This window comes from Erpetoichthys calabaricus, chromosome 18, assembly GCF_900747795.2.
Source record: "Erpetoichthys calabaricus chromosome 18, fErpCal1.3, whole genome shotgun sequence".
Lineage (NCBI taxonomy): Eukaryota > Metazoa > Chordata > Cladistia > Polypteriformes > Polypteridae > Erpetoichthys > Erpetoichthys calabaricus.
Window position 1 is genome coordinate 86,915,189 of NC_041411.2, and position 12,200 is coordinate 86,927,388.

Genomic DNA, 12,200 nt, shown 5'->3' on the forward strand with positions numbered 1-12,200 from the left:
CTGTAATCTAAAATCTTTGGGTCTCTCCACACATGTTCTCTCCTTCAAAGGAGTAATAAACAATTTACGCAGTTTGCAGATGAAGTAATTTTTATTTGCAGCAACAAAAGAAGTTCTACAAGATTTGGTTAATAGTGTTAATGAGGCCAGCAAAAAAAAACTAATGTCATGTAACGAAATAAACACAAGAACACAAAAGATCGACTGTTGGGGGAATTCCCCGTGTAATCTCCCTGGTCTGAGTAATTGTAAAAGACTGATACTCTGGTCAAAATTTGCACAAACAGACATTTGACAAAGAGAACATGTTTCATGGCTCTTTTATGTATAGACTAGCAAAATACCCGCGCTTCGCAGCGGCGAAGTACTGGTTTAAAATTTTTATTAAGAAGAAAAGTAAACCTTTTTAAATTGAGGGAAAATATACCAATAATAATTTGTTAAGGATCTCTTTGATCATTCAATACATAAGACACAATGTTCCTCCGGATATCAAGAGTGAGCCTGATATGGCCGTGCAATATGTAACACAGAGAATGGAAAAGGCAGTCGCCATTTCCGGGCATGGAAACCACTCGGTAAGTGACAGTTCTTTGATCGATGGTGATCACCTCGATAGACATGTTAATGGGGGTACGGTTGGACCGATAAAGGAAATGGGTATCTGAACAATGTAAACTAAGTCTAAAATACCTACACAATAATTATAATCGTAATAAATGAACAATAAAACAGCAGAGAAGCCTTGGATTAAGTAAAAAGGCTGCAGTTTTCAGCAGGGAGACGTGAATACCGTGGCGAAGCAAGGAAGGGAATGAAGAGACCAGAGCGACGGACGGCCTTATATAGGCAGGCAACCAACTACGTGGGAGGCGTGGGGATGGGGGACCCAACGCTGCCTCACACGGTGACCGAGCTGGAGGCTATGGATGTATATATGTACGTAAATAGAATTCAGTTAGCATTGGGAACCCGCGTACCAAGTTTCTTGAAGATGGGCCCATAAATAACAAAGACCGTTGGAAAGTTCAATATGGCGGACGACAGTGGGGTCATAACACCGAAATAAGTACATACATCAGTTTCGGTTAGCGCAGGGAAGCCGCCTACCAAATTTCGTGAAGATGGGGCCATAAATAATAAAGTTTAACATGGCGGACGTTGTCGACTGTTATGACCGTTACGCGTAGAATTTCGAAATGAAACCTGCTTAACTTTTGTAAGTAAGCTGTAAGGAATGAGCCTGCCAAATTTCAGCCTTCTACCTACACGGGAAGTTGGAGAATTAGTGATGAGTGAGTCAGTGAGTTAGTGAGGGCTTTGCCTTTTATTAGTATAGATGGCAGGAAATGATAGACAGGAAACAAAAATGAGTTGGGAGGAATTGACGTTGATATTGAGGGACGGTATTGAGGTCATGAGGGAGAACCAGAACTGAAGTCATCGATATGTGACTGGAAGTGATGTCGTCAAACTGGGACCGGAAGTGACGTCATCAGCAGAGGACCTGGAAGTGGAGTCATCAGAAAGATTCGGAAGTGTGTGGATTTGAGGTATGGTTTGGGCATTAAAGGCATTAGTACTCTGTTCCAATCCTCTACCTTTTGTTCTTTCATGCTCATTTGGGCTCTTTGGCTGCCCCCTAAGCACACGTGTGTGACAGTCAAAAAGACTAATACAATGGTGTGTGCAAAGAAGCAAGAAAAGGTTGAAATCAAGATTGATGTGCAAACAGTGAAATGGGTTGCAAGCTTTGTTTATCTGGGACCAATTTTCTGTGAAGATGAAGGATGTTGTCAGGAAATAAAAAGGCAGTGATGACATCGAGGAATACAATCTGGAGAAGTAGACATGTATCTAACAGTTCAAAAGACAGGCTGGGTAAAACCTTTATCAGGCCAATTGCAACATATGGATGCGAAGGATGAACTTTAAGTAAGCAGACAGAAAGAATATAGAAACTTCTGAAATGTGATGCTACAGATGGATGATACAAGTGTCATGGAAAGAACACCGTACTAACAGATGGGTTCTCGAGCAGCTAAATGATGCCAATGAACTACTGCATTAAGTAAGAAAGTTTAAACTTGGCTGCTTTGGGCACATTACAAGAAAAGATAGATGTAAGAAAAATGATCAGACATCATTCAGGGATGCACAGAAGACAAGCGCAACATTGGGCAACAGAGGAGAAGATGGATCGAGGGTATTTCAGACTGGACTGGCATCGGAATCAAAGAAGTCGTCCGAGTGACAGAAAGCCATGAGGCATGGTGACCGGCCCCAACCCTTCCATTAAAGGATGAGGCTGAACACACGAACACACACACACATGTTCTGTGATGTTTAAGTCTGGACTTTGGCTGGACCATTCACAGACAGTCAGAGAGTTGTCCCAAAGCCACTCCACCGTTATAATTGCTCTGCTGGAAGGTGACCCTTTGCCCCTGTCTGAAGTGGTGTGCACTCTGGAGCAGGTTGTTGACAATGACTTCTCTTTATATGGTTGCATTTATCCTTTCCTCAGTCCACCTGTCCCTGCCACTGAGAAGAACCCCCATAGCATGATGCGGCCACCGCCACGCTTCACTGTAGGGATGGTATTAGGTAGGCAATGAGCAGTGCCTGGTCTTTACCAGACCTAGTGTTTGGAATTCTGGCCAAAGATTTCAGTTTTTACCTCACCAGACCAGAGATTTTTTAATGCTCTCAGAGTCCTTTTAATTGCTATATAGCAAGCTCCAAACAAGAGTTAGTCATTGTACACCTGATTGACGGAGTGCTGTTGAGATGGTTGTCCTTCCAACAGGTTCTCCCAGGATTTCTAAAGCTCTCTTAGACTGACCATCGTGTTCTTGTTCACCTCCCTGATCAAGTTACTTCTTGCCCGGTTACTCAGTTTGGCCAGACAGCCAACTCTTGAAAGATTCCTGGTGATTCAGAACTTCTTGCACTGCACAATTACTGAGGCTACTGTGTTTCTTGGAACACTCAAAGCTTTAGAAAGGGTTTCATTCGATCGCCCTGATATTTGACTCACTACAGTTTGATTGTGGAGGTCTACAGAGAGTTCCTTGGACTTCATGGCTTGGTTTTTGCCCTGACGGTACATGCAGTATGAATTGTGGAATATTATACACAGGAGTGTGTCCCTTCTAAAGAATGTCCAATCAATTCAGTTTGCCACAGGTGGGCTCCAACCATGTTTTAGATACCTCTCAAGTAGTATTAAAGTAAACAGGGTGCACCTGACCACAGTTTGGGGTGGCACAGCAAAGGATCTAAATACTTACATACATGAAAGATTTGCTTTTTATTTTTAATAAATTTGCAAACCTTTCTGAAAACATGTTTTCGTTTTATCATAATGAGCTAATGAGTGTAGATTGATGGGCAAAAATGGCAAATATATCTATTTAAATTTAAATCTACGACACAGTAAAGTGAGTAAAAAGTGAATTCACTGTATATGCAGCTATTGTTTTTATAGGGTTATTTTTCCAAACACAGCACAAGCATATCTGTCTATCTCCACAACCAAAACGTTGAAATCAAATTTCTATTTTATCATCCTTCTCCAGTAGAATGCACCTTTCTAATTGCGTTTCCAGAAAAGGTTTTGAACAGAACAGAACAAACTATCAAACTCATCATACCTCATGTATTCTACGAGGGATGTTCAAAAAGTTTCCGCACTTTTATGTTTTCATTGGAAACAGTGAAAGCGGGAGGAGTAGTCATTGGTCGTGTGTGAGAGGGTCATGTGACTAGTTCTGTCTGGCAAGCCGGCTGCCCTTACAGTTTAATATTAGAGTTATCACCCTGTGGTGAAGATGGCTGCGAAACTTATAAATTGCACCAAAGAGGAACAGCGTTCTGTCATACGCTTTTTGTGGGTAGAAGGTGTGCCAGGAGCACAAATTCATCTCTGCATGTGTGCTCAGTATGGGGATAACGTTCTCACTCGTAGAGTCATCTATGAGTGGATTGAAATGTTTCGAAAATGGCCGTACTAGTGTGATGGATGCGGAGCACTCCGGACGTCCAACTACAGCCACGACTACGAGGAATGAAAGTAACAGTGCATCAGTGGCTACACGCTCAACCAAAAACATTTCTTGTTGATGGCATTAAAAAGTTGGTATGACACTTGGAAAATTGCATCGCAAAGAAAGGTGACTATGTAGAAAAGTAATGTAATTAGTTTGTGAAATTCTTAACAAATAGAGTTAAGAAAAAGTATGGAAACTTTTTGAATGTTCCTCATATTACATATATCGTGTCCTAAATATGATTTCAAACCTGAAAAGCAACACTGAAGGACAGATGAGTGTCATTAACCTTTTTTTTTTTATTTTTATAATTGTATTGATTTTATTAAAATCAAATAACATTCCATACAAATAACTTAAGTTTTACAAAAAAATTAAAATAATAATAAAAAAAAAGATTTGAAACAAATCAACCCCACCCTGAGAAAGAGAGCTGTAAAACTTTATGCTAGTAAAAATAAGTGAATAGATAAATTAATAAATGAATAAAGATAAATGGAGTAAAACAGGGGAGATAACCTGCTTCCTCAATTTAAATGCTTATTCTAAAATGTTATTGATTAGATCCTGCCAGGTTTTGCAAAATTTTTGTACAGATTACCTTTTGTGTTTTGTTTTAGTGGTGGAAGGACCATCACCGTGCATGGCCAGGATTTGCTCCTGATACAGGACCTGTCTATGAAGGTGGCCAGCTCTGGCCAAGAACAAGTGGTGAGTAATGACTGAGCTTGTGAATGAGACTCACTTTCACAGTACGCTCCACATGGTAACTTTAATTATGCTAAGCAGTGTTTCTTTAAAATCTGATTCCACATTGTGTGCTTCATTTATTGCACCTCCACCCATCCCCGTTATACTAATGCACTTACATTTTCCAACTCCATGTACTTCTGCAGGTTCAGTGAATGCTTTTTAAACACCTCTGCTCTTTGGTTCATTTTTTAAACTCACTTTTTCTAGCACATGATTACAAGGAGCAGGTACTAATCATCGCAGTATCGAGTACATAGTAAGATAGGAATCAACTGTGGACGGAACGCCAGTACAGTACATAGTGGGGTGTGATTACTCAGACACCCACACACACACTCAGACTGAGTCAACACAACATGCATGTCTTTGGCATGTGAAAAGAAACCAGAAAACTCAGGAGAAAAACACACACACACACGATAAGAAGAGATAGTGACCAGATTGTGAACCGAACCAGGACCCCTTAAGCTACAATCATTACTTACCACTTCTCTTTGTGGTCGTCAACTCAGAAGCCAAAGACATATTTTTATACTAATCTACATGCTTACACCTCATGCTGTTTAAAAAGATTTAATATTTAGTCATCTATTTTTCAAAATAGATTATTGAGAGGGGGCGGCACGGTGGCGCAGTGGGTAGCGCTGCTGCCTTGCAGTTGGGAGACCGGGGGACCTGGGTTTGCATCCCTGCGTGGAGTTTGCATGTTCTCCCCGTGTCTGCGTGGGTTTCCTCCGGGCGCTCCAGTTTCCTCCCACAGTCCAAAGACATGCAGGTTAGGTGGATTGGAGATTCTAAATTGGCCCTAGTGTGTGCTTGGTGTGTGTGTGTGTGTGTCCTGCGGTGGGTTGGCACCCTGCCTGGGATTGGTTCCTGCCCTGTGTTGGCTGGGATTGGCTCCAGCAGACCCCCATGACCCTGTGTTCGGATTCAGCGGGTTGGAAAATAGATAGATTATTGAGAGTGAGGGATATAGTAACCATTATCCACAAGCAATTTATTATGTTATATTTGTAATAAAATTAGGTCATTCTGCAGAGAACACCTTTCATTTTGACATTAAAGAGAGTTGTTTGCTCTGCTGATCAGTGTCTAAAAAGCCAAATTTAATCTACTGTGATTCAATGATGTTTAACAATAAAATGTGAAAACTTCCATCCATCCATCCAACCCGCTGAATCCGAACACAGGGTCACGGGGGTCTGCTGGAGCCAATCCCAGCCAACACAGGGCACAAGGCAGGAACCAATCCCAGGCAGGGTGCCAACCCACCGCAGGACACACACACAAACACACCCACACACCAAGCACACACTAGGGCCAATTTAGAATCGCCAATCCACCTAACCAGCATGTCTTTGGACTGTGGGAGGAAACCCACGCAGACACGGGGAGAACATGCAAACTCCACGCAGGGAGGACCCGGGAAGCGAACCCGGGTCTCCTAACTGTGAGGAAGCTACCACTGCACCACCTCTGTGAAAATATATGTGTAAAATTAATGTTTTGGAGTATGGAAAAAGAGTAATGGGAAGATTATAGTACATGCGCTATTATGGTAAATCACACCCACACTCCATTTTTTATGTGGATATTGACAGACTCAACGTAACCCGAGTCCAGCATTTAGACATTCGTTTTCAGTGCTCATGTATTTGAAAGGCAGGTTCAGTATGAAAGTAGAATGGGTAGTGAAAATATTCATATAAAATAGAGCCTCATGCTGCATCTGAATGAATATGAGAGTAAGGGGGGGGGGGTACAACTGACGCTAACATAAAAACTTAACATGCTGTCTTTGTGGTCTTGTTCAGTGCAGGAACTTTCAATCAGTTATTGATTTAGTTACCAGAAATGGGTGGTCTCATGAAATATGAGATATATAATAAGAAACCTTCAGGACACAACCTCAGAAAGAATGGAAATGAGTAAGAGAGCGCACTCACAAACACACTGGAAAGCATAACGCAGTTAGAGACGCCATTGATTAGCAGCAGTGAGCATGCTGAGCTCAGATCTGTCACACAATCTGCTATCTTGTTGTTATAAACACTCATTGATAAGGATAAAAGGAGAAGGTGGGGAACACAAGTGGGAGAATGAGTGCGGATGAGTGTCATCTTCATAAGGTTTGTTTGCATTTTACTTAATTTAATTGGAGATTTAAAAAGTCTCTCTCCATGGGGGCACGCAAAGGAAAAACAAACAGTAAACATTGCCTTAATTACATATAAATATTTGTCTATAGTTTTTCTTCTTGCATTATATTTTGTTTCGCCTCATTTTCTTTTTTTCAGTTTGATTTTTTTTAATATCTTCCTAGTAGCCATACCGCATGCACTTCAGGACAGGTCATCCACCTGAAGCTAAGCAAGTTTGGGCCTAGCCAGTACTTAGATGGGAGACCACCCAGGAAAAGCTTGGGTCGCTGCTGGAAGAGGTGTTGGTGCAGCCAGCAGGGGGGTGCTTACCATGTGGTCTGTGTGTGGATCCCATTGCCCCAGTGCAGTGACGGGGACACTGTGATGTAAATATCAGATGAGACGTGACTCGCTGTGGTCATAATGGAACCCTGGGCATCCTTCATAAAGAGTAGGGTGTATCCCAATGTCTGGGCTAAATTGTCCATGACGCACTCATCTATTTCGGACCCCTAATCATCACCTCTCTCTAATTGGCTAACTATCTCTCTCATCCCTTCTCCACCTCAAAGCTGTGTGGTGAGAATACTGGCACAAACATGGCTTCCGTCATATCATCCAAGTGGGTGCTACACATTAGTGGAGGTTGAAGTGGTTGCCACCTGTCTATGAAAAGAGATTTGAGTAGCGAAAAAAGTGCTATTATACTTGTGATTTATTATTATTAGATCATTCAAAGGTAAAATCAAATTCTGCAAGAAGCGCATATACAGTGTGACAAAACCGCTAGGGGGCATGCCAACCACCCAACCTGACACAGGCAAGGACCCCGGCTGTCTGTAACAACAGCAATTAAAAATATATGAATTTAACATTTCCATTTGGTCTGGTATAATAGTACGCACCCAATCCCTTCCCTTCAAGGCAGCCGCTTTTTTCTTTGCATAGAGACACCCATTTTTGCTGCTTTTTCTTGGTGTCGCTCATTGAACTGACCCTTTATAGTCCAAGAGTTTTGCCAGGAAAATCTGGCAGTGGTTACTACTGGATAGGCCTGGTTTTGTTACTCTGTGTCAGGGCTTTGATTGTTTGACGTGAACGTCAACTTATGGTTATTTTCACTCATCCATTGCTCACCATGCAAAACTATCAGTCATTAGTATTACACACATAAATCTCATTCACGTGGCCTGAGAGGATGCAAAAAAGTTGCTACCACGCTGCTGTTGCTGGCATATAACGTCAGACAGCAGAATAGGCTGAGACTGATTTTCTTATTTTTATACCCTTATTTATCATTTTTGATTTTTTTGACTCTTCTTCTACATGGTTTGCCTGTTTTTAAATTTTTCTTCCTAAACCTAGCAGATAGACACATACTTACAGACACATACTTACCCACACATTCACAGACACTTGTCCTTTTATTTAGGTGGATATGAATATATGATAATGTGTGGGTCACAGGCTTGGGTCCGGGTTTCTGAAACAAATCAGCTTTATTGTTGTAGAGACAGTAATATTCTCCAACAGGAGCTGTCACTTAAACACACGCAGCATGCAAACAGTGTCAATGGTGTCGTCCTGCATTCGCTCCCTTCTCAGATCAAAAGAACAAATAGCCTTCCTGTACAAGAGAGGAGACAGAAAGTGAGCACACGGCCAGGTCAGCGGCCGGTTTGAAATGTTCCCCGTATCAACCAACTGGCGACAGACTCGTCACATGGTGAGCCTGTGAACTTGTCACTGAACCGGCAGTGCACAACTAATTCCTGCCTGTTTCAGCACACAGTGCGGTTGGGGGGGGTTGTCGGGGGCCTCAAAAATTTCACATTATTTATGTAGCAATGCAATGTTAATACATAATGATAAAATGTCTATTCTTCATAATCTGAATGGCAACTTGCCTTTCCGTACTGACCAGACCACCCCAGTGGGGGGTTCCACACAGACACACTTACTGTATATCATTGGTCATCTCAAGTGTCGAATTGGCTGCAGGCCTAGTTATATGCACATGGCTAATAGATAAATGTTGTGATGTGCTGACTCATTACTGATCTGTGAATCGTATCATCAAGTAGACAGCAGACACTTTTTAGGCAATTTGTTTCACAGCAAATAAAATATATTGTCACAGTTTTACACTGATTATAAAGACATTCTGTTGCACAGATGGTAACATTTGTTCTTTTGCAACTGTGCACAAAAGCTAAGAGTACACAGTAGCACATCTGAACAGGTGGATTACAAACTTATGGGTGCCACTTTTTAGGACAGCATCCAAGTACTTCCACATACAATTCCCTTCTTGTCCTATGGCCTCCTTATCTTGTACTAGTGTTGTTGTGAATCAGCTGTCTGTGGGTGCATCACTCCTCTTTGTATTAAATTCTTATTGTTCACAAGAAATTTTGATGTTTCATGTCTTGTTTAATTTTCAACCTGCTTAAAGAGTTGTGAAGCCTTTGTATTTGGACTATTCAGACTGAAAAATACCAAGAAAAACTGTCCCTTCCCCTTTGATGAATGGAGATAATCTAACATGTTCCATAGCTATTGTATATCTATATCTATAGTCATGGGGAAAACAACGTAAACTCTCCTTCAGTTTTATGATATCATTAATCAGGGTTTAAATCACAATTGTGTTGTCATCACTAACTTCCATAACAAGAGAAATGCAACCTCAGATGACAAGTTAAACATAACAGATTTCAGGAAGCAAACATTCAGAAACCATGTGGGAAAAAAACAAATCCACCCTTCCAACTTCCACAATAATTAACGACGCATTTAACAGTGAGGTGTTACTAATCGCATGCACAAGATTAGCTAATCACTGGGACATGTGACAAAGTCTATAAAAGGAAAGCATTTAGTTATTTGGTGTTCTGGAGCACTCAAGGTTGTGTTCACATCATGTCAAGAAGAAAGGACATCAGCCATGACCTCAGATAAGCAATTGTTTCTGCTCATCAGTTTGGGAAGGGTTATAATTTGAAATTCGCCATTCTACAGTGATTTGGATAGTTTCTATATGGAGAACTTTTAAGTCAGTTACCAATCTTCACAGAATGGATTAGGGATGCACCGATACCACTTTTTTGTAAAACGAGTACGAGTACGAGTACGAGTACTTGCATTTCAGTACTCGCCGATACTGAGTACTTGCCGATACCAAGTACTTAATAAAAACATGATTTAAATTTACAGGTAACAGCTTTAGTCATATAATTTAACAAAAAAAACAAGAAACTCTCGTCTATCCACTGGGAGGTTAGGCTAATTAGCGACACGGGGCTAACACTGCTTGTCCAAATATCCGTGGTGAAACTAAACGCAGAGGAGGCTTGCAGTAGGCTGTGGATATGTTTTTTCACGGAGTCGTGTAGTTTAGGCAGCTCCGTGTCAGTCATGTAGCGGTGGCTTGGGACATCATATCTGGGCTCCAGAACATGGAGGAGACGCAGGAATCCCACATTTTCTACCTCAGAGAGTGGCTGGTCACTCAATGCAATGTACTCGATAATTGCCTGTGTTATTTTCACAGCACGTGGATTGTCTCTGGACATTTTCTCTCGTCTTGCAAGAGTTTGCTGCAGCGTGGGTTGTGTTGGTTTAGAAGCGTGGGTAAACTCTTTGTACTCGTTGTTGTGTTGGGATTTTAGGTGCTTGATTAAATTACTTGTGTTGAATGCGCTACCTTTTGAGCCTCCTCTGGACAATTTCGCTGAGCACAATTTGCAGTCCGCCTTTGTTTTGTCGTCTTCATTCACTTTGAAATACTGTAGTTCCACACGGCTGACATGTCTCGCCTCGCCTTCTCCCCGCTCTGAGCTGCAGCTGGGGCCTGGGGGCGGGCACTCGGTGCCTGTCATTAACCCCTTACACGCCGCTCAAACATAGACATTTCTCAGACCGTGGTATCGGTCCCCGGTATCGGGGGACTTTTAACGAGTACGAGTACTTTAGAAAATGTGGTATCGAGGCCGATACCAGATACCCGTTTCGGTATCGGTGCATCCCTAGAATGGACATTCAGCTCAAGGCCAGGCCTTGTAATGCACAGAGAAATCAAGAAAAACCCAAGAACTTTATCACATGACATACTGACTGTGGTGAGCATGTTACATGTGAGAGGTTCAGCCCGGACACAACCAAACGGACACCAACTGTTCATAAAAACACACGCTTTTATTCAGAATCGGTCCCACAAGTCCAAATCCTGCACACTCACAGTGCTTCACGTACCAAACACCCTTACTTGGGCTTTCCACTGTCCATGGGCTGCCTTTCCTCTCCTCACGGGATCTTCGTCCTGCTCCCACTCCCGACTCTAGCTCCCAGACTGTAGGAAGGTGGTCCCTTTTATGTTTACCCAGATGTGCTCCAGGTGCCTGATGATGCTTTTCCAGCAGCACTTCCAGGTGTGGTGGAAGCGCTGCCCTTGTACCCGGAAGCACTCTGGGCGTTTGTGCCTCCTTGCTCCATTCCCGTGGTCCCTTCCTTATCTAGGGCGGTTGCCCCCTTGCAGCCCGGGGGGATGTACTGACTGCCTCCCCATCCTTCAAGGCATCCCGGCTGAGTCTGGCCCCCAGCCTCCTGTGACAATGTTCACATTCACATTCATGACAGTACAATTACAAAAAGACCTGACAAATATGGCTTTCCTGAAAGGGTGGAAAGGCAAAAGGCCCTTCTTTTTGGGTTACATTGCACCAAATTTCATCTAAACAAACCACAGACATTGTGGAACAATATCCTTTAGACTGATGAGACCAAGGTGGAGAGATTTGGGTCATCATGCACTGTGACACAGCATATCACCATAAGCACCTCATACCAACTGTCAAGTGTGGTGGTGGAATGTGTAACGATTGAGGCTTGTTTTGCAACCACAGGACCTCTCCGGAGACTAGCTGTCATTGAGACGATCATGATCTCCACTTTAAACCAAAATATTCTTGAGAGGAACGTGATGGCATCTATGGGATAAAATTGAATCAGGCAACAAGACAATGATCCCAAGCACACCAGCAAATCAAAAACTAAGAGAAGTCAGGAGCATGCGCTGATAGCACATTGCTGCACCCACCACACGACGAACCACCTGGATTGGACCCAAGTACAGCGGGCGACACCTCAGCACCACACTGGAACAGTGTGTGGCTTTTTAAGGTGTCTGGAGTGCCAATCCTGCCACCAACCCCCAAGTTTTCCCTGTAAATTTGAGGACCTGCTTGGATGCTGA

The 12,200-nt window shown here is 42.5% G+C and overlaps 1 protein-coding gene across 2 annotated transcripts in view; it reads left to right on the forward strand.

The window, feature by feature from the left end:
• Positions 1-12,200, forward strand: part of plxnd1 (plexin D1) — a 216,134-nt gene that overhangs the window by 119,509 nt on the left and 84,425 nt on the right. For both annotated transcript variants that reach the window (XM_028824793.2, XM_028824794.2), the window contains exon 17: positions 4,673-4,763. In XM_028824793.2, coding sequence (XP_028680626.2) covers positions 4,673-4,763 — 91 coding nt within the window. The remainder of the gene's footprint in view (positions 1-4,672; positions 4,764-12,200) is intronic.